At 35.5% G+C, this 22428-nt stretch overlaps 1 protein-coding gene across 1 annotated transcript; it reads right to left on the bottom strand.

The window, feature by feature from the left end:
* Window positions 1–6812: 6812 nt before the first annotated feature.
* Window positions 6813–21978, bottom strand: LOC145775662 (nose resistant to fluoxetine protein 6-like). Its single transcript, XM_082586995.1, has 14 exons — window positions 21689–21978; window positions 21269–21396; window positions 19662–19804; window positions 19037–19215; window positions 15900–16033; window positions 14972–15130; window positions 14240–14429; window positions 13439–13607; window positions 12689–12768; window positions 11896–12021; window positions 10574–10736; window positions 9161–9350; window positions 8753–8911; window positions 6813–8276 (listed from the first exon to the last, which is right to left on the bottom strand). The coding sequence occupies exons 1-14, from the start codon at window positions 21928–21930 to the stop codon at window positions 7999–8001; spliced, it is 2340 nt and encodes a 779-aa protein (XP_082443121.1). The 5' UTR covers window positions 21931–21978; the 3' UTR covers window positions 6813–7998.
* Between the last annotated feature and the right edge of the window lie 450 nt (window positions 21979–22428).

Here is a 22428-nt window from a genome sequence, read left to right as displayed (position 1 = left end):
TACGCATATTTACTAAATTATTCAATAAACAATAATGCATCATCCAGCATTATGTCAGCGCTGATTGACTAGACATATTCACGAGTTGTGTGAGAATTGTATTCGATTAATCGCATTATTTATTGTAGGTAACACCTGCAAAAATTCAAGTAATTGCAGACTCTGCCTTCATAAGTGTAGTTTAGAAGTAGCCATCTCATATTGAGCCAATCGAATCAATGTAAAATAGAACGCTTTTAATTGATAGCGCGTGTGATATATAGGTTTTATCTAACAACTACTTTCAGTTACATTGAAAGTGAATGAGTAAGCATTATGCAGTCTGTGACAAGGACTGGAAATGTATAATCAGAAAATATAATATCATAAAGTATATTGCGTCATGTACATCTAGTAATTTTTATGAACATGGTATCATCTTGCAGGCAGGCGTTTTTATAGGGAAACAAACTTATTCCATAGTTTGATTTATGGCACTTATCCAACTGTTTCATAATGCGAATAGCTGTTTTAGTTGAATTTAGAAAAAAATATAACTTATAACCACAGACAGATGCAACTTTTTTCATGCTTTAGGCAATCGGCAGTACGGTGAACTATAGTGGTAGATAACATAACCCATATGCGGAATAATCGCAAGGGTCAACCCAAGTAATGGAAAAGTTCTTTTTGAATTATGGTGATGGAATTCTTGTAATGCTATTGAACTTCATCTTGTTATGAAAAACTTATATTGTTTGCATTTGCAAGAAATATCAAACTTTTGGATTTTTTTATCACTGAACTGTCCGTTAGTAGAATGTTTCTTTATTACCTTAGTTAGGCCTATTGGTAAGTCAGGAAAGTATTTGTTGATGTGACATATGAGGATATTCTAAGAGACCGAGTTATTTTGTAAATAATATTTGATTTTTGGACACCATCAAAATTTTCACACAATACACAAATGCGCATCGAGATATAGTGCTCATAGTTGGGAAAAGTTAGATTGTGATAATTACAACTTGCCTGAGTAGGCTTACAGCAAGGGACAAACAAAATAGATGAAACCGCATTCATGGTAATATAGACGTTTTGCAAACTGCTCTTTTCATTTTCAATATAATAACAAGAATGACAGCTTATTTTCACTAAACATATAAACAAATATCAAAAATTATGGATGAACAGCGCATCTATATTTTTCGGTTTAGGTTCAACAATGCATTCTAGCCGTCAAAATGATGAAATATTTGGTAATTTTGTTGAGACATACCATTGTCCAATCGTTGAATTTACATCAGAGATAATTTTATTAAATAGATTATCAGTTTCATGCACATGGTTTCATTCAGCGTTATAATGTTGTTTTTCAAGCCACGTGGCGTTCATGGTGATAACGCAACATTGGAGAAACAGCCAATATTGATACCAAGTAGGCCTACTAATTATTACGCCGCTTTTGTCGAATCTACGTCGCTAAACGACGAAATTGTGCAAACGCCTGTTGGATTTCTCTTCTACGTGTAGTTTATCATAAACGTGAAGTATTGCTCAAGAAGCTAATCTGAATCACCATAGATAACCATAACATTCATATAGTTTCATCATCAGTAAATATGTAAAGTGCACTTCACAATTTTTGACAACGGTCTGACAATTTATTATATTGCAAAGTTTTGGTTTATTCTTGACTTTTATAATTCTGTATAACAGTTTTTTTCTTACTAGTTTCTATGTGACTAACATTTTGTTTCATTATACATTTTCTTTAGTATTTCAACGCCATTATTAAAAAAATTACTTCCTTTTCACTTTTAAATAAAACATGGCAAGGCAAGGATTCAGTGCTGAAGAAATATTGTAACATGTTTTACTGGATTCTGACGACGAAAGCCAGGCGGATGATTTGGAGGATTTATGGCACTCCGATTCAGATGAAGAAGCGGATTCTTCTCCGTTAACTTCCGCAACAGCGATTCCGATCGAGATTGACGACCAGTTGCCTTCCATGGGCAATGTTTAACCGGAGTTTACGCCACCACGACGGATTATAACATCGAAAAGACTGGTGAACAGCATAGATTCCTCTCTCGACATGAACAACTACGATGATGCTGAGTTTCCCGACACACTGAAGTCTTATACAACTTTTGTAGAAAAGCCAAAGAACAGACAAGAGGGCGGCGTCAGCATTACTTGGTCTAATGCGAGACCGGTGCACAATGGGAGAAGGGGCCGGGCTAACATTATATCTGGCCCGATTGGTGTTAGAGGAGAAGCCAAAGAAGCCAAGACTCCTCGGCAAGCATGGAAACTATTTTTTTCTTTAAACATTTTGAACATTATTGTTCAAGAAACAAATAGAAAAATTGCCACACTCATTTCTCAATTGCCAGAGAGAATTTTAGATGACAGCAGGTACTACTATTTTGGTCCAACCAACAACGAGGAGATGCTGGCCTTTGTTGGATTGGGGGATTTTCGGGGGATTTTAGGACAGGCTGGTCATTCCACGGATGTATTGTTCAATCAACTGCAAGGACACCCCGTGTTTAGTGCAACAATGAGCAAGAACCGCTTTAAATTTTTATTTTCGAACATTTCGTTCGACGACCAAAATACTAGGCCGCAACGTTGGAAGAATGACCGGTTGGTCGCATTTCGAGTCGTTTTCGAAATGTTTAACGAAAACTGCGGCAAATATGTCATTCCAGGTGACTACTTGTCGTTGGACAAAACGCTATACCCCATGAGGACACAAATTGCCTTCAAGCAATATAATCCAAACAAGCCTGCGAAATATGGCCTTCTGTTCAAGTCGGTAAACGCCAGCAGATTCCCATACACATTTGCGGCATCGGTCTATTCAGGTAAACCGAAGGAAGAGCCATTTAATTTTTACGTTCGTGGAACAGAAGAACTGGTAAAAGGAATGGTGATGAGCCTGGAACAACACGGTGACCTTCAAGGTCGGAATATTTTGTATGACCGCTTGTACACCTCCATACCACTCGCGCAGTTGCTTGACAGGGGTATAACGTCAGCTGGAACCCTCAACGCTATACGTAGAAGAATACCCCTGGAAGTGAAGCAAGTGAGTGGTAGGGAGAAATTTTCGTACGAAATTTATTGGCAGAACGAGTGAGGCTGATCTCAGCCTACATTCTTATGTAGTAAAAACGATTCTGGCATGCGGAATGTGTTGATGTTGACGACCATGCAACCTCTATTGGGGATTACCAAGGATGACGTCAAAAAGAAGCCAGGCTTGTATAAGCTTTACGACTTCACAAAGGGTGGCACCGATATCATCGACCAAAGGATGGGTTGGTTCATTCACGTGCAAAGCGAAGTCCCCACGGTGGACAACTACTGCGTTTGCTTATTGAGAAGGTGCCAAAGCCAGAAAAAATAAACTACCAAAAAACCGTGGCCAATGTCAGTGCTGTGAAAAGCCTTTATGCCCTGCACATTCCATACGAGTATGTCAAGCTTGCTTTTGCGCAGAATAAACTATTTGAATGATTGCGGTTTTATAAACTTTGGCTTCAACCACAGCCTAAATAAAACGCGGAGCTCAATGAAAGATTTTCCTTTTTTCCTTTCATTAGACAGATAGCTATTTTTACGTTGATTCAACATATCAAGACGTTGAATACTTGTAAACATGCGCGGTTTTGCAATTAGATTGCTTATCAAAATCATCTATCCTTTTTTGTATAAAAAGTGGGTCATAAAACTAATCGTAATACTCGATGTAAAATTCAGCATTTTTATATGCTGAAACAGTATTGTAATCATATTTTATAAATCCATTTTCTATTTAGAAAATATCAATATAATGCGGTTTGAGCATAGCTGAATTTTAGCACGGATACAACGACTGATTTTATGACTTTTATACAAACAAGGACAGAAGAGAAGTAATCTAATTGCAAACCCGCGCATGTTTACATCGTCTTGCAATGTTGAATCCACGTCGAAATGATTGTATTAGCGTTGTATTCATTTCCTCGTATTGTCGAACTGTAAATGTGCAGCCACTTGTAATTTCAATGTGCCTCATTGCATATTCCTAAATATTTCTGAACTTGTGTGTACATAACCTGACAGAACACAAGTTGCTTTACCATTGAATCAAGTTGAAAAACGTTGCTGCAAGAGCCTTGTGCCAAATGTGCCAATTGCTGCAGTCCGGTATTGCTGTAACCAAATCAAAATACTTATCAATATTTTGCTGCCAAACTGACATTTTTATCGCATAAACGCCCATTAGGCAGCTAATTCTTTGTAAAGTATTTCTCCAGGTTCACAATGATTTGACGCATAATAAATACTACTTTGAATAAATCTAAATATTGTTTGGATTTTAGTGTGTGGCATATGAATTTTAGAGAGCTTATTGAATCCACAAGAAAATGACCCGAGGCATTACAGATTTTCTTTTTGATGAAAAGCGTTGTGACGTTCTGTTTATTAATGAACCGTAACTGTTTTATTTTGAATTTCTTTCTGACTTCTGTTTACGTAGAGCATCATCGACTTTATCGGGTAATCTTACTCCTAGTACTAGCCTTGTATGTAGCCGAGTTCACATTGAACTTACATTGAGAGACGCTGTTGCAACTACAATACATTGCATTTAAACCGCGTTTTTTGTCGCATGATCTTCCATTCGTTTCGTGGATTACATAATAGTATTTGATAAACGCCACCCTGCTTCTTCAGCTGGTCTACATTTGTTAATAAAGCGTAGGAGTTGCTGTTCTTGGAACCGAGGTCACAAGATCATAATCCAAATTGGTGTGACACGCGTTCAGAAATCTCATTACTGCATGTAATTGATGAAGCATTGTTCTTTTAGTCAAGGAGCGAGCTTTATTTTGAGCGTGGGAAAAGTTATTATTTTGCATGCAAAATATAGATTCAAATTGAGATTATGTAAAAAAGTTTAATCACAACATTGCAATGCATGTTCTTCATTACTCTACCCAAAAATAATGTGTAAACTCGCGCTACAATCGCTTTAATCGCAAAATAATCCAAAAGTCATAAGTCACCTCAACATTTCAACGTTTATGAGCAGTTCTAAAATTCACATAGTTTTAATTTTCGGATATGCTCAGCGTAAATAATTTTACAAAGTGAATCCCAAAGTTTGAAACCGTACCTTAAAAAATAACAGAGATATCATTCCTAAAGCATAAGAAGAATCGACAGCTCCCCCCCCCCAAACTGAGCAAGACTCCAGGGAGCCCAACCTCGTAAGGGTTAAAAGCAAGAAAAAAAAAAAAAAACTACTTCTGTTAAAAATACTGTAATAGTTAAGTCCTTGTTTAGATGCTACATTCTCGGATGAAAATTCGTAAATTGACTTGGATAAGCACAAGTTATTGAATCTTTGTCCATTACCGCATTTACAGCAGGCTGCCTATGCCATTAAGAACTCTAGAACTGTATGTACCGTCCACCGTACAAAAAGCTAGAATGAAAAGTTTATCAACCTTTGTTTGGCTCATCATTGGGTAAGACGTATTTTTCAGAGAAGTGTTAGTATGGGATATGGATGAATAATGTGAAGATATAGTTTTCTTATTGGAATGAGGTTTATCCTCTTTCTGGAATATACCAAGTTTATCACAACATTAGGAATTTAGTCCTTGAAACGACTATAGGCTACTTATGCGATTATCCGGTATTTGAAAAATTGTAACATAAATATCTCAAAGCGTAGAGTCAATACGAAAAAACTAATGCTATATTCGGATTCAGTTCTCAACAAATGCCCCAACACCATTGATATATCTCCGACACCAGAAACTATTTTTTTTTTGGTGCCGGATATGTGTGACTAGGCTGTTTAATAATACCAAACAAGTTTGCATATTATTTGTTAGTTGAAATATAATAACTTCTAACAGCTAACCTTAACTCATAGCTCATGTGAGAAAAAGCATGTGGGGAAACATCACCTCAGCTATAACAAAAAAACTTTGTGGATTTGGGCAAAAACAAGCATACATATAAGCAAAATAGTTTCATTATGAGAATTTGACATTCTACCGCTTCAAAAACGAACTGCGTAGGTCTGATATGCCTATCTTCGAACACGAGATAGCTCGCTGCCGACAACCTGGGCCAAACTAACTCATAAGTTATCCAAGTTTTAACAGAAAAAAAATGGATATTTATAGTTTTTATATGCTAGAATGGGAAGTCTTTTGGTAGAGTTATGCATTTGCATTGCTTTGATTTGCATTTAGACAATCCGGTCTGCTGCAGACAAAAACCAATGAGGCTATTTAGTTGTGCTGTTTTAAATTTATATGCAGTAGCCTACCTGCTAGTACTGCAACAAAGTAGCCTAAACGTTTAAAACGAAGCATGGTATTTGAAAACGACTTAAAGAAATCGACCTAAAATTAGTTCTTGCAGCCAATATCTCGCTTTTGTGGTGAAAAACAATATTTAACTTGAAAGGGTGAGTCAGTGGATAAGGCGATGATGATGCGATGCGATGGACAGAACGAGATGGAGAATATGAGTAAAAGCAATCGCTGCAAAGAATCGAACAACTTCACCAGCGGGGACAAAACCAAATTTGGATGATGATGACTCAGCAAATAGGACGCTTGATTTCCAATCATGCCATCCTGCTTCGACGTAAGGACGTAATAAATTAACTGTGCGTGGTTGCTGAAGCAAACCCAAGTATTTAAAAAAGCTATTATAACAGTCAGATTGGAGAAACAACCACCCACATTAATTTTGTACCAACTTTTATAATATAAAACACATTTTTTGCTTACTGCATTTTATTACTTTTGTCAATAAAAATAATTTGCTGTAAAATGTACTATAATAAACAGCTTGCAATACAGGCTACAAATCGCTGCTTTGGTTTTAAATAGCTAAACTATGTACAGCTTGCTTGATTTATACATTACCAATGCTGTGAGCAAAAGGGATTACATTGGTAAACACAGATTGGTTTTATCATTTGTTTAGTTGCGTGGGTGTTAATAGTAATTGACTCTAACATTTTAGCTAGTACAAACATGCTACTTTGTCGTAAAAGTGGAAGAATGTAATTTATTTTAAAACTTTTTTCGGGGAAAAATTTAGGAAAAGATTAGTTACCCCAAAGTGCCCTAAATATTGTTGCAAATACGATGCTTATTAGTGCAAGAGTTTCTTATTTCACTCAATCTTTAACGCCAAAAATTATTTGCTTTTTTGTGTGATATTGCGATTATAATTCAACTTTGTTTAATTATTCTTTATCTCGGTTGCGCCTCCATACGACTGCACTGACACTGTCTGCTTTGCAAAGCGTTGAGCAGGCACGCATGTCTGTGATGGGTGCAGCGATATATAAAACACATACCATTACTTTGCACTTTATCACTTTTTCAAGTTTGCTTTTTGTTTTCTAAAGAATTGAATTGAGTGGCATCTCTGCATAGTTTTGAGGCAATTGTTATGTTACTTTCAGGTGTTTTAAACCTAACTTTGTTCAGTATTTTAATAAAAACTTTAAAAAGTTTAGTCGAGAAAAGTGCCAAGCAATTGAAACCAAGGTTGGAATATTTTCTTCTGGATTTGAGCTTCTAGTGCCCAAGTAGCCTATACTTTTTTGCCACCCTGGAATAGCATTGTATTTCAGACTATATCGAAAAGCTAGTTGAGGGCAGCTATTGTTGTCTCACTCAAAACACGCAGACCGTCATATCTGTTTGATGAACGATGAATAATGCAAACGTTGATAATTTGGCCGATTGAAGAGATAAAAGTTAACATAACATCCGTTGGAAGAGATGAGGAAGGTTTTGAGGATCGACTGACCGAAAATGATGAAGTTGCTACAAACTTGAATTTGAAATTTACATCTTTAGTTTGATTTATTGCAGAAGATTAGGCTATGTTATGCTGCATGTGTTACAAAGACTGTGAAAAATACACAAACTTAAAACAAAGCAATTTCTGTAGTATGCACGCAGTTGAATAATGTGATGGTTACATTTCGGTGATTGCTGACTTCTGGTTTTCAAAAGCCATATTATCATGGCCATCTTCCTTCGTTGAGCCTTCAGAAATCTCAGAACTGTACGAGGGAGGTTTTGAAACTTCTTCCTCTACTTTTGTCTCAGGCAATTCAGCTGATGGTGGAACATTTTGAACTTTGCGTTTCGGGTTAGTAAGTGGTGAAAACAGCACTTTAAACAGGCCGACAAAAGGCAATTCAATGAAAATAGACAAGACAAATGCCCATCCGAATGTAATAACCAAAGTTCCTGTAAAAAAACAGTATGAATTGCGTTTTTAAAGGTCTTTTAAATCTTCAGCATATCCATTGTACTAAAATAACCTATTATAACATATCCTCCAATTTAGTTGAAAATACTTATTTTATTTTTAATTTTTATAAAATCTACATTTTTATGTGGTCTTCCTATGTTTGTTAAATTTATTTTAAGATTTTAAACTTCTTAAATAGAAAGCATCAATTTTACAATGGGCTCACAATAAGCTATAGCCTAATAAAAGCGCGACGTACCGGAAATCATCAATTTTTTGTATTATACTGTAAGTCTAAAAGAGAAAAGCCATATAGCTCACTTTCAGGTTTAGAATCATCTGCTAGCAAAAAAAAATTGTTTCTGTTTCCTAATGACAAGATTTTCTATCAATAGATCGTAAATGCAGAAACATAATAAAAACAACACTATTAAGGTCTAAGATTTTTAAAACTTCAGCAAACCAGACGAACCTATGAATATGTAGACCATGTTGGTTGTTGAGAAATGCATGAATTGCTCTTGAGTCGCTCCATACCAATAAAGGATTAGCAGGTGACACAAGTAAGCACAATAAGTCAAACGACTAAGAGGTGTGAAGACTCTCCAATTCAAAAACGCAGTGACTGGACCTGCAGAGTAAAATCATGCATTTAATATGCAGGCTTGTTGTAAAAATGTTACACATAGCGTTTGCGACAATGGTTTAGTTTTGTCACTTCATTTCTTCATCTTTGCCCGGCACCGACAATTAAGACTATGTCATTGAAAACTGTAAATACATCGAAGTTGCAAAAATTAACTTTGAAAAGTTTGCAAAAGACGCCTTTTTAATGTCAAAGTATTTGTAACCAGCTCTAAAGTAAATATTGATTACCGACCTCCGTAACCTGATGAACAGGCAATTATAACCCAAGCGACACTCATTGCCCACACAGGTCGATTAACTGCGTTGTAAAATGCAGCAAGGGGTACAGGCATAACGATTGTGACTTCAACATAGTCGTATAAACCATAGAGGATTCCCAATGCGCACCCTGCTGCTACAATCCAACCGACGACAACCACAACCTGAAACAACAAGAAAAGATTTAAAACATATGTGCTAATTGTGCAGGAAAAACGTTGTAGTTTTTCCATTTTACAAGTAGGCTACCTCATAATAGCTCGAGATTTAAAAAAAAAATCATTTCAATTGAAAAACTCTCAGCGAGGAGAAAAATCGCTTTATCCTTCAAAACTATTCTCTGAAATTTAAAGAAAGTAGTTTTCTTCATGTTCATAATTAAAATAATAATAACATGTGATTCTTTATAAAGTTGCATTCATTGCTAATTATTCGTTAATTTCAACGATTTAATCACAGACAGGGACAGCACAGCCGAGTATATTATTTCCTGAGAATTCCCATCCTGAGAGTCATGCTGAAATAAGATTTATTAGCTTATTACATTTAAGCAGATTTTGGAATAACCCCAGAGGGCATCGGACCCATGGCTACCGTTTCAAGGATGACACTCTCACAACTAATCCAGTGATCCGGTTTCGACAGATTAAAACATTGAATTCTGAAAGATTATGAAAAGAATTTTGGAAGATATATAAATGGGATAACTTTTTTGCATGAAAAGGTGTGTAGGCTACGCCCCAATAAAATGAACACTGCGCTGGACAAACGAAGGAATAGAAAAATCAAGCAACCGTAGCATAACTCTGTAGATGTGGGCTTTAGAAAAACAATGCAAGGACAAATTTATCTAATTTGCATTTAGAGTCTAAAGTCTTCGATCAATGCTCTTCATTCAGCGACATCTAACAGATATTTTACAAATCTTGAACAAAAAGCGGAAACTTCAAACTGTCATTTTTGAACGAAAGCGTCTACACTTATACGGAACTGTTAGGGTTTAAGTTTTCAAAATCAGTTATCTGTCCGACGACAAAGATTTCAATAAACAATCCCACAATCAAGTTTCAGCAAAAATTATGTAAACGTTGCATTTATGCACCAACTGCTGTACTGTATGAAACAGTAGCCTAGTTTACTTCTGTGATTGATGATCAATCATGTTAAATGCTTTATCAAGTTTTTTTCTGTAAAGAAATGGCGTTTTTACACCAATAATTTTTTCATATGATGTCAAAACTATGGTCAACACTAAAAGATTTGCTTAGCATGACAAAGTTTTGTTGCTGAAACGGTTTTATGCATTTCATTGGTTTGCAAGACGTTATGCATGAGTTGATTTGATACGAAGTGTAATGTTGCTTTCTATGACAATACAATGACATACCTTGTGCATTTTGATCTTTCCTTTTGTAACAAACAGAATATAACCAGTCAGCATTCCAATCATATAGACGTTGATACGCGCCCAAGGTGTAAAATAAATGTCCGTACTGAACTTGGTCTCATACGTTTGTGGAGAAGTAGAATGAAATAAGAATCTGAACCAACTGAATAAAATATAAACGTTGACACAAAATAATATATGAAACCTTGCTTGAACGATAAGTACTATTAATACTACAAAAAGTGCTTAATGCCAAGCAAAAACCCAAGCGGAGTGAATTACATCAAATATAGTTATTACTCTCTAAAACCTTTTCAGTTTGTTTCACCCTAAAAGGGCGATCATCAGAAGGTCCTTATTCAGATAGAATCAAATGAAACCTTGCTTGTGTGCATAGTTATTCACGAAACCACAAGATGTTTTTTTTAGTAATTATGTGCAAATTTTACTTAGTAGTTGAAGTTGAAGACTTAGATTAAATAAAAGAGACGTCAAAGAAGCCGATTTGCCATGACTACTTTAAAACACGCTAGGCTACTAAGTGTTTTTCAAAGTCACTTCTATGTGCTTTCAGGGGGTATCGAACCATGATTCTTTCGATCTTCAGATCTCTTTAAAAAGATAGCTGACAAAACGCATGAACAACTTACTTTTAAAATAAAAACTACAGCAAATATAATACTCTATATTTTGATCATGAGTGTTCTTCACATAGACAACAAAAAGTTCTGATGGATGAATAGATATAACCAATTAACCATGGCTACCTCGAGATGTGGTCTGATTAGTTTACATTCTGTAGACTTTGACAGTTTTTGACAACTTTCGTTGTCGAAAAACAATTGTTTAATTTATTTTTTGTTGTCTTTTTCATGTGACAAATTGGGTATTAACATTACCAGGCTTTGAAAAACAAAGAAAATTTGATTACAAAAATTCCAATCAGACTGTTAGCCGCTTGCTACAATTTGATAAAGCTTTTTAATTTAATTTTTTTCATTTTTAACTGCTGCTTCCAAAAAGCAATAAAAAGCTTTATATCATTACGAGTCGGCAAAAAATTAAAAACATATTAGATAATTTTAGTCAGACAATAGCCGTGGGAGCGATAATCAAAATCTGCAAAACTTGGCAAATCTGGTGCATTTTTTTGATTATCATGATTTCAGGTCGACAGTTGGCAAAGCTTATTTTTAGCCCTAAATAATCTCAGTCAACAAAACAGAACTGATAGGCTTATTTTTACAGCTGCTTTGAGATCAATATTATACATTCATTTTTTCATATCTCGAATTTCTACACTACTTTTCCGATGCACTTACAGAGTAAGTTGAAGAGCAAGTCCCACAGCCGACGGCTGAATTTCATTGAGTGAAGACAAAACTCCGTTTGTTATAATTCCACCAACAATAACTAGACTTACCAACAGTATGCCAACAACTCGCCATCTGAAAAAATACGAGTAATTGATGAGCTGAAGAACAACCAACAGCTGATAAGTTAGAACTGACACATAAAGTACATTCAGCTGCATTACGCGTTGTAGCCTAATCTAAGGTTTTCACATTTACCCCTTCTTTTTGTTTTACTGTATGTACTGTATGCTTTTTCTTCTTACTATTTAAAAAAGCTTTGTAGGCATTTAGCAAAACTTTGAAAATTTTGACTTTTTATCTTGGATGTCGTATACACAATTGAGTTTTGCACTGCAAATAGCAAATCGTATTACCGTATTTATCCGTGTATAAGTCGCAACATTTTGCACCAAATCTTGCCCAAAAAGGTCGGGGTGCGACTTATACACGAGGGTGCGACTTATACACAAGGTTCTGAACTTCTGACAAACGAATGCTACAGATCGCGCGTTAGCGCTGCTATTAAGCGTTTGTATTTTGCGTGCGAGGATTGCGAGCATCGAATTGCGAGCCCCAGGAACAATGGGACAAACTATTTGGCATCAGTGAAGATGAAAACGAGTTTGAAGGCTTTAAAAATTTTGATTGTTGTTTTTCAATAAAATTTGCTAAAAAAAGTTTGTACCAATATTTGAGCCAAATTTTGGGATGCGACTTATACACGAATGCGACTTATACACGGATAAATACGGTAAATTACCTGTACAGCAATATTAGGAAAAATGGTGAAAGTATATAGAACTGCATGTCGTTTGCCAAGTACCATGCCACACCATAACACTGTGAAAAACAGAAATAAATGATTGAGTATTAGGCTACCCGATCCAATATCAACAAGCGTTTAGCAATTTACTTTTTGGAATTGTTATTTTGGTTTTCACTCGACAGCTTTACCGAAAATAAATAGTAATTTTGTATAATAGCTTATCTCAGAACCTGTTTATCTAGTCTTGATTGATAATTTCATTATAAAGTTATGGATCGCCCTCGTTGAAGGCCTCGTGCTATACATCAAAGTTCTAAAAAAAAAGGAAACTTGTTGTTTTTGAACGGAGCCTATATTTTAGACCCACACTCAAAAATGAGTTTGAAGACAAAAATAGATCAAATTGTTCAGGTTTTTGATAAATTCAAATCCGATAAATTATATTGATATTCGTCTATGCCTGACTTATAAGTCTAGTAGGCCTGCTTTTTACTACCCTCAAAAGAGTAGTTGTGGCCTGTGGCCTGGTGTTCATAAAATATCAATCAAAGACTTCAACGAAATTTTAAAACATTTCAACAGGCCATACTAACAACGTTAAGTCTCAACAAAGACAAACACGAAGTGAGAAACTCCAAGGGACACAATACAGGCAACTTTTGCATCACCAACTCAGTGGATCAAAATATTACAAAAAAGAATCAAAGAAGTTGTTGAAGTTCTTGAAGTTGTTATATAACTGACATAATTTGTTGCGGGATAAAGATTGTTGATGTAAACCAAATTTGTCCACCAGTTAGTTTCACAGGCGTAATACGTTCCATCTACATAGTCTTTCCATGCAGGGCCGGCACCAAAAAACTTGTACAAACCCATTGAAAACAAAATCATAAAGGCGTAGAGTGGAGTTAACCTGCAACAAACCAATACAGAGATTTAGTTTATTTAGAGCATCATAGATTTCAGCAATTTTTATATTGTACAAAAAATTTTGTGTTTTTGTTTTTTTAATAAAGATAATGTATTTGCTTGTTTAATATTTATTCTTAAAAATTTCTGAATAAAATATCTCCATCAAGACTATTCCGAAAACATGTGTCTCTCGGCAATCGAGTGCTAGCGTGGAGGCTACACCGGTATGGTTAGCGAAACACAATGCTCGTTGTTCTATAGTGAGTATAGTCAGGTAGTGCTGACTTCAGGAAGATCGCTCCTTCTCAACAGTGCATATTCTTGACGACAGTTAATTTAGTTGTTTTCTTTCCGAAAAGGACAATAGTATTCAATGCATCCCATTAGCTCACATTAAGAATTTTTGAATTGAAATATGATGCTATAAATAATATAAATACTATGCACAATCGAACAACAAATTACTACATTTGTTGTGTACTCTTATTATACGACGAAGCAGATTGTTTGCTTTTTTGAATAATTGTTATAGTGGGTTACACATAGGAAATATCCACTGTATAGTATCTCATACAGAAACATGGTTAAAAAACTTATATTTTTTCGATGGTTGGATATAATGATATTCTGCACCTTAGATAACGTTGCAAGTACATCAGCGGTATGTTTATGCTTCCCTTTGATCGGTGTAGATGTTTCATTCCCAGATAAGCAACAAGCAAACCACTGAGCAAAAAGAAAGTGTCCACAGAAATAGTTGCATTCAAAATGGCTTGAAAAGATGGATCACTTGTAATGCGTTGTTTCGCGTGGATCGAATTGTCTAGACAAGGAATATACAATATCGTTTTATGTCACAGCTGTACTGAAAATACCTGAATCAATGTAAGGCATAATATGGGGAAGATGTATGCTGAATTATAATAATCAAAGTGATTAAACTTAATTTTTCTTAAATATGAATGAACTATTTAAAAAAAAGGGTTACTTTTTAAATTTAACGTCAACGTAGAGTATTAAACGAGTAATTTTGCTTTAATTTTTTTACTGCTCTCTGAGACTAATTTGTGGGTTATAAGATGAAGAGGGTTGAAAGATAACATTTAGCAGCAGCTTCTATTTATTTGTATAAAGTTCAAATCAAACAAAGACGATTTTCACATATATTTCAAATTAATCGTCTTCACTAATACGAAGTGTTGGCAAAACGTTGGGAACAACCTAAAGTCGTCTGTAAAAATTTGCAAGCAATAATACTTTTTTTGTGCTGATTTATTTTAGGATAGGTCACAATCAGTTCTTACAACGTAGTAATCAGATAAATTCAGTAATTTACAAAAAATAATATTTCAGTTTTTGATTTACCTATTCCATAAAACATCATTTGAATCGTGTGTCCTAAAATAACCCAAGAAGTGCTAATGAACCTTATCCCATCCAACACCGGAAGGGTTCCACGTCGCTGACTTGTATCCAGAATTTTTTCGGCGTTAGAAAGAGGAGAAAATGATACAATCATCTGAACTGCAACATAAATCTCACAAGCATGTAAAAATGTTTGTTCTTTTAAAAGCTTTCGATTCAAAAGCTTTTAAGTTGGAATTGAAGTGTTTTGCTGTCTTGTGGGAGAAAAACTAGCTTAATATTATTGTTTTTTATAAATATCTCTAAATTCTAGAATCTAAATTATACACAATGAAAAATTTCAGTTATCTAAAATAATGCCAACTTGGCCAATGGCCATTTGCAGTGATAGTGGCCAATTATATAATATCAACATCTTTGGGTGTGCATGAAAAAAGTTTATAATTGCATCCATCACTTTGGTGATGTGATATGGACATTCGTACAGCTCTTTTTCTGTTCAACGTCATTTTACCATGAAATAATCGATTTGGTTATAATTTAGTGATAGGCTTAGCATCTTCAGCTATGGCACTATACTAAAACGTGGCCTGGTATGTTACATATCCAAGGCTTTTTAATCTGGGCTTATGCCAAAAACTTAAAACGTATGGTGTAGTAATTTTTCAGCTAGTAGCCTGCTTATAAAAATGTATTTATTTTTGTAAAAATAAAAATCAAACATACATGAAATCGACAAACTGAGGAAATCTATTGATAAAATAATAAATTAACGATCTTAGTTGACACTTAGAAAAAGGGTTTTAAACTAAATTTATCCACAAATCATTTTACTTTCGAAGTTTCATCACAATTTTTGTACCTTAGCTTTAGATCATATCTGCAATAGTGAAAACTAGAAGTGGTAGCTTACTATTACAGAACTCACTAGGCATAGAAGATAAACGTGAGGATTCATTTCTTTGGTCTTCTGTCGATGTTCGTGATTTGTTCTCTGCTCGTATTAAAAGATCAGTCACAAGACCAGTGAATGCCAAAAGAAGTAGAACAGCAACTATACAACTGTAAAATTTTGCGACAAAAAGCTGTAACTTTTTCTGAGTTTCAATAACTTTTCTTCAAGTGTGGTTCAGCGTAAACCTAATGTTCCGCAAAACACGCCCTGCATTTCAAAAGCGTTATTTGTAATGGTACAGTAGTATTTTAGAGAAAACCTGTGAAAGCAAAGAATAGAAATGGTCTCTTTGTAGATGCTTTTGTACCAAGAGGGAACGGAATTTACATACATGTGTGAATTTTTTAACAAACCTTCTATTTGTTTAATTTTTTTTAAATGATCTATTTGTCTGAAAGCAAAAATGGAAGTTGTTTGAAGAGCTTGGACACATGTAGGGGGAATAAGGATTGCTTTCAGAAAAATTAAATCAAAAAGAAATTTTGAAGACACCGGAGATTCAATCAGCGAAAAGTTTGGTAAATTTTTCAAAAATATTTTTGGCTAATATTTGACTGCCTTTTGATTACCTACCACCTTTTGACTACTTTTTGACTACTTTTCCTTATGCATGTAGGCTACACTTACAGTATAGGGCAGGGCTTTCCAAACTGGGGGTCGCGACCCCTCAAGGGGTCACGTAACGAACTTCAGGGGTCGCAGAGAGTATACCAATTTGCATAAGGTACTACATATTACACTTCTGTGCGAGATGTTGTGACAGTTATTAACTTTATTAAGAGTCGCGCACTCAATAAGCTGCCCGTATTTTTGAAAAGTTATGTGGTGAAATGAAATCGGAGTTAAAAACTCTTTCATTGTATGGTGAAGAGAGGTGGCTTTTAAAAGTACTTTAAAATGGCTAGCCAATTAACGTTAAAAAAACAAAATCGTGATTTTTCCAACAGAATAAAATTCAGTCTTGGTCTACCATTATCTCAATAACATATAATGACATTAAACTGCATCCTGAGTATGACATTAAACTGCATCCTCGATGTCAGGAGGAGAGGTAATACCTTACCCCAGGTCTGGGCCCCTTGGCACCGGAACACGTCCTGTTGGTAGTTCTGGCCCTCATTTCTGACATTGATACCCGTGCCAGGCAGGTTGGCGGCGTAGACGGGGGATGGCTACATGCTACAACAGCAACATCTTTCAAGAAGGAAAACTTAAATCAAACCCGGGTTGGCCGAACTCGTTAGTTGTCGTGCAGAGGCATCCGATCATCAAGACCACTCCGGTCAGTAAATGGACGTTAGAGGTAAGCAAAGGCATGCTTCCTGTAGAAAAACATGCGCCAAAAAATCCTGGACTACTATTACATCTAGCTTTTGAAATTATGTCAAATGTCAGATTTGCTTGAAAAACTAAACGCATATATTTGTCCCTACTGGGAGAAAACATCAACATTTTGCATTGAAATCTAAAATTGAACGTCTGGAAACCAAAATTTCAAAATGATTTATCTGAAATGTTCTCACTTCGCCTACCGTTCCAACCTAAGCAACATTGAAACCGTCTTGAGACCAGCTTTAACTAACATTGAGCCACGGGTGGACTTGCTTTGTAGCAGAAGGAAGTCACACCCATCACACTGAATAAATGTGTTTGCTTTTTTGTTTTGTTTCCAGTAGGCCACCCATAGGCTTCGTTGTGATGATCAGAAATAAATAAAAAATAAAAACAAACTGAATTGAGTTCCGGTAATTTTTTTTTTGGTTTTCGTTAGATGTAAGCTTTTCAACAAATATCACAAATGTATATTTCGCAATATTAGTCGCTTTAGTCGTAAGGGGCAGCGAAACATTTTAGGAGATTAAAAAGGGTCGCGAGCAATAGAGTTTGGGAAGTCCTGGTATAGGGCATGGTAAATACTTCCATTACACGTGAAATAAGTTAAACTTGATTTAATTGTTGACCAGCGACATGAGCAATTTGCAATGTTTACTTTGCAATATTGCATCATTTTTTTACATTTTGAAGGACACGTAAAACAATTGTGTGTTTGTCGTATCCAGGCTTACACCCAGTGGTTGAAGATTTAGATTAAGTGGACGGGAAGGCAAGGAAGCCAATCTTCGTGTCCACCTTCAGGCATGCCTTCAAGTGTCCTGCCACAGACACAGCCGCATGCTCTTGAGTGGTGTCGAACCGGCGCCCTTTCGATTGCCGTTCCAGTGTTCTCACCACTCGGCTATGCAGCCGACAAGGCCGACAGCCGACAGCTATGAGGCCGTAAAACAATTGAAGCTAGTCCACAGTTGACAATATGCTGCGGACTAGGTTACTGAAATTAAATTAAACAAGCAAAGCAATTGAAATGTTTCTGGGCTTTGATACGCTATCAAGCAAAGAGAGAACATTTTACAAAGACGGAAAAACGGTAAGCTACAGACTACATGTTTTTCCCGATTCTTTTTAGATGACGTGACCAAGTGTCTTCTTTGGATCTGCTACTGGCAATGAGTAATGTGGAGTCACGATGTAATAAGGTTGCAAACAAAACGCAAGTTGGCAGACTCATTGAATTTTTTAATTTCAACTTTGTAATAACTAATAAAAAATCAACCAGGTTTGATAATTACAAAAATTTATTGGTAAAGCTTTCGCCGCCGTAAAGGCCACTTCATCAGTACTCTTATTCAAATAGAATCTATATTATTCAAATATAATTCTATTTGAATAAGAGTATTGATGAAGCCGCCTTTACGGCGGCAAAAGCTCTACCAATAAATTTTTGTAGTTACCAAACCTGGTTGATTTTTTATTGATTATTATACGTTTGGTTGAATCCTTTTACATGGATCCTACAATTATTTATTTATGAATAGCAATTCCCAAATCATCGAGAAGCCAGAACTGAGGTTATAAGTCTGCAGAAACCTTTTATTACTGTTTGTAATAACTGTTAGTATTTATTTGATAAAGTGTCTAATAACAAATTATTTCATTTTCTTACAAGTCTTTTTGTCGTTGATGGAGTTTCATGACAAATGCAAAAGTGTATCAAGGGTTCTACAATGACAAAAAGGAATGCTGATTTCAATCAGTAAGCATAAATTACTTACATTCCTATTGTATCCAATGTTGACCATTTCAGGTTTTCAGAGCATCTAACCGTCATCAGCGGCAGTGTATTGTTTCCATTCAGGTACCTTCGATATAGCATTTTTGTTGTCTCTTCAGAACAAACAGATGGGAAACATATTCCTTTCGTTACATCTATCGGAATACCATTAGGTCTAGGCTGAAAAACAAAAACGCTGTAAAAACAACATTTTACAGAAAATTGGCTGCATAGCCGAGTGGTGAGAACACTGGAACGGCAATCGAAAGGGCACCGGTTCGACACCACTCAAGAGCATGCGGCTGTGTCTGTGGCAGGACACTTGAAGGCATGCCTGAAGGTGGACACGAAGATTGGCTTCCTTGCCTTCCCGTCCACTTAATCTAAATCTTCAACCACCGGGTGTAAGCCTGGATACGACAAACAAACAAAACAGAAAATTGCATTACCAAGTATATCATTCAAAATGCTCTCGTTTTCAAGTGCAGGTATCGGCTAATTGCGATAGATAACAAAAACTTGTACTTCCATACAGCGTACGACTGTGATTTCAAAGTATCATATACGCCATTGAAACAATTTAATTTTTTTGAAAATATTGTATTTGACATATCCTGACAACTCACATAATACAAGAATCCATAATACGCTGCACAATATTTTCCTCTAACTTTTGGTCCTACTGCGCCTTTGCATTCATAATAATGGCCAGGCCAGCGAACATTGCCTTCCAGTATTCCACTTTCTCGCGTTCCCCATGCGTCTATCACTGAAAAGAATAAACAAGTAATTGAAATTTTTAATAGGCTACAATACGAAATGCTAGCTCTTTAATAAAATATTTTAAGCAGAGTTTTAGATTTACACTGAAGTTACCACACTTCCACCACACACTGAAGTTACCACACTTCCACCACACACTGAAGTTACCACACTTCCACTTTCGAACCGGCGCCCTTTCATTATTAGCAATAATTGTATATATTGGAAGACCTGCGTTTAAGCAGTATTTTCTTCAGAAGCAGATTTTGGAAATGATCTTTGTTGACAGTCTAGTGATAGTAGCAAGGTTTTTAATTTTTTTTCGTTATTCCTAAGTTTTTTAAATTTATGGTGATTTTAATCGTAGAGTTTTTTTTCTGGGATTGTTGATAAACATCTTAAAACTATTCCAAGTGATAATAGATTGACAGCATTGCTGACATATGACTCATGTTGCAATAGAGTAAACTTGGACAAAGATTGGCTTGCAGAGCCTTCCACTCTTTTCTTAAAACCTGAAACTGCCGAGAGGGCCCACAAAACGTTGAACGAGAATCATGCGACAGTCGTATCAGACTTAGCTGCTTTAGACGGTGGATAGGTCATTGGTTTGGGAGCTATAATGATGGCTTATGTACTGTAGCCGATGTAAACTACCTATAAACCAATGTAGGCTATGTACTCTAACCAATGTAAGCTTATATTGTAGACCAATGTAAGCTATTACGACATAATTTAACAAATATTTAGTAGTCCAGTCACGAGATATTCCATGTATTTGCTTCGACCATTCTGGTTAGATGAAGTAGTTAATTGCATCAGTTAAAATTATAAAAATGATCTTTTAGTTTAATTCTAACTTGGTTTCAAAATACCTGCTTTTAAAAAATTGGACAACGCATTTGTGGGATAGATACAGCGCTATTTGGAAGTATCCGTTACTATTAATGTTATAATAGGTTTTTAACCTGTTTCCATCATTAAAGTTATTTCAAAATGGTGTTTATGGGCGTCTATGTTTGCTTCAATCGGCTGCTAAACAAACAAACCTTGCTCATGCAGAGTAAACTTTATGAAAATACAGTGCACTCGTACACTTTACACTTAGCTCGCAGAGCAGCTTGAAACAGAAAGCATTTTTTGTCTATTTATGTTTTAATCAGTTTTATTTGCAACATGTAGTACAGTAGTCTACTTATTGGCTCCATCCTTCTCTGTTTTTCGTTTTTAGTTTCCCAATTGCGTCTTGTTGGTCTGTAGCATATTGCCTAAAGACTTATAGCAACGTACTCTCATTTCTTGCTTATCAACGTTTTCTGTGTTTCATATGTTTATGTTTCTGAGTTTATCAATACATTTCACACTTCAAGTTAATATGGCGTTGCTTCGACTGAAGTGATTTAGTTTTATAACTCTTATTGATTGAGATAAGAAAAATATCCAACTGGCGGTTTAACCTGCGCACACTTACTTTGCAAAGCATATAGTTCTCCTTTTCCAATATCATCGATCAAAATTCCTATCTCGTCTAGACAGTCTTCCATATTATCCCAATCTATCGCTTTAGCATCAACATCATTTACGTAATCTTCAGAGTTACTGAATAAAAATGGCAAGAAATTTTAAAATTGTTGTGATCCAAGCAAAATTTTAAAAATCCAATTTCTGAATGTGCAGTATTGTAGGTTAATTACTAAAAATGAAACTTTTTTCGCAGATTTGTAATTTATTTTATCAAGACAGAAGTTGATATTAATAGTACCCACAAGCCTATTGGGCAAAGACAAGATTTACAATAAAACAGACTACTGTAATAATTACCTTAAATTATGAACAGGAAACACATTTTTTTACCCAAAGTGTTTAGAAAAAATTTGTAATGTGAACTTACAACGAAATACGATTTTTCAAATCTGAGATATCGGTGTCTTTGTTTGGAAAGGCATTAAAGACTTTCTTTAGATCTTCATTATAATTTCCAATCTCTTCAGAAATAGAAATATCTTTCCAGTTGATTTTGTTTATTTCAACATCAGGGGCTGGATGGAAAACATGACCTCGAAAATTAACTTCTTGAGCGTCGTTGACTAGAACCAAACCCAACGCAATAACTGCAATTATTCTGAAATTCATGCCTCTCGGATTTCTTTTTCAGCATTCACCTTAAAAGTAAAAAAAAATATCTGCAGACCAATAGCTTATTATGCTTCCATACATTTAGCTTGCTCTAAAGCTTTGTGAATGTTTGTTCAAAAAATGAACTTTGGCTTCATTAAGACGGTTGCCGTAAGTACCTATATAAAAACATTTGCTAACAAACAATCATGTCATGAATCGTTATTATGTGCAGTCTCCTGGTGGGAAGTTGGCTATCATTTGCTTCTACACGGCACGTTCCTCTTATCAGTGAATAAAAAGTCCTAGCAACACAGTAGCTATATGTAGCTATATGTACATAAGTATGTTGTTGGTGTATACTACACAGTACACATCTCAACGATAACAACCAAAAGCGAATTCACAGCAAAACGAGACTGGTGACCGTCTTCACTTTTTGTCAACTCTGCATCCAAACTTTGACTGCCCTTGATAGTGCAATAATTTCAAGTGTTGTGAACTTTTATGATCATT

The sequence above is a fragment of the Aplidium turbinatum genome, chromosome 8 (genome assembly GCF_918807975.1).
Source record: "Aplidium turbinatum chromosome 8, kaAplTurb1.1, whole genome shotgun sequence".
In the NCBI taxonomy this organism is placed as follows: Eukaryota; Metazoa; Chordata; class Ascidiacea; order Aplousobranchia; family Polyclinidae; genus Aplidium; species Aplidium turbinatum.
This window is presented reverse-complemented; position numbering and strand designations above follow the sequence as displayed.

Coding starts and splice junctions, on each gene's coding strand:
- LOC145775662 (XM_082586995.1), bottom strand. CDS start 21,930: ATGAATTTCAGAATAATTGCAGTTATTGCGTTGGGTTTGGTTCTAGTC. Junction 19,805..21,268: donor AGAACTATATGCTTTGCAAA/GTAAGTGTGCGC, acceptor TATTCTTTTCAG/TGATAGACGCATGGGGAACG. Junction 8,912..9,160: donor CTGTTCATCAGGTTACGGAG/GTCGGTAATCAA, acceptor TTTACTCTGCAG/GTCCAGTCACTGCGTTTTTG.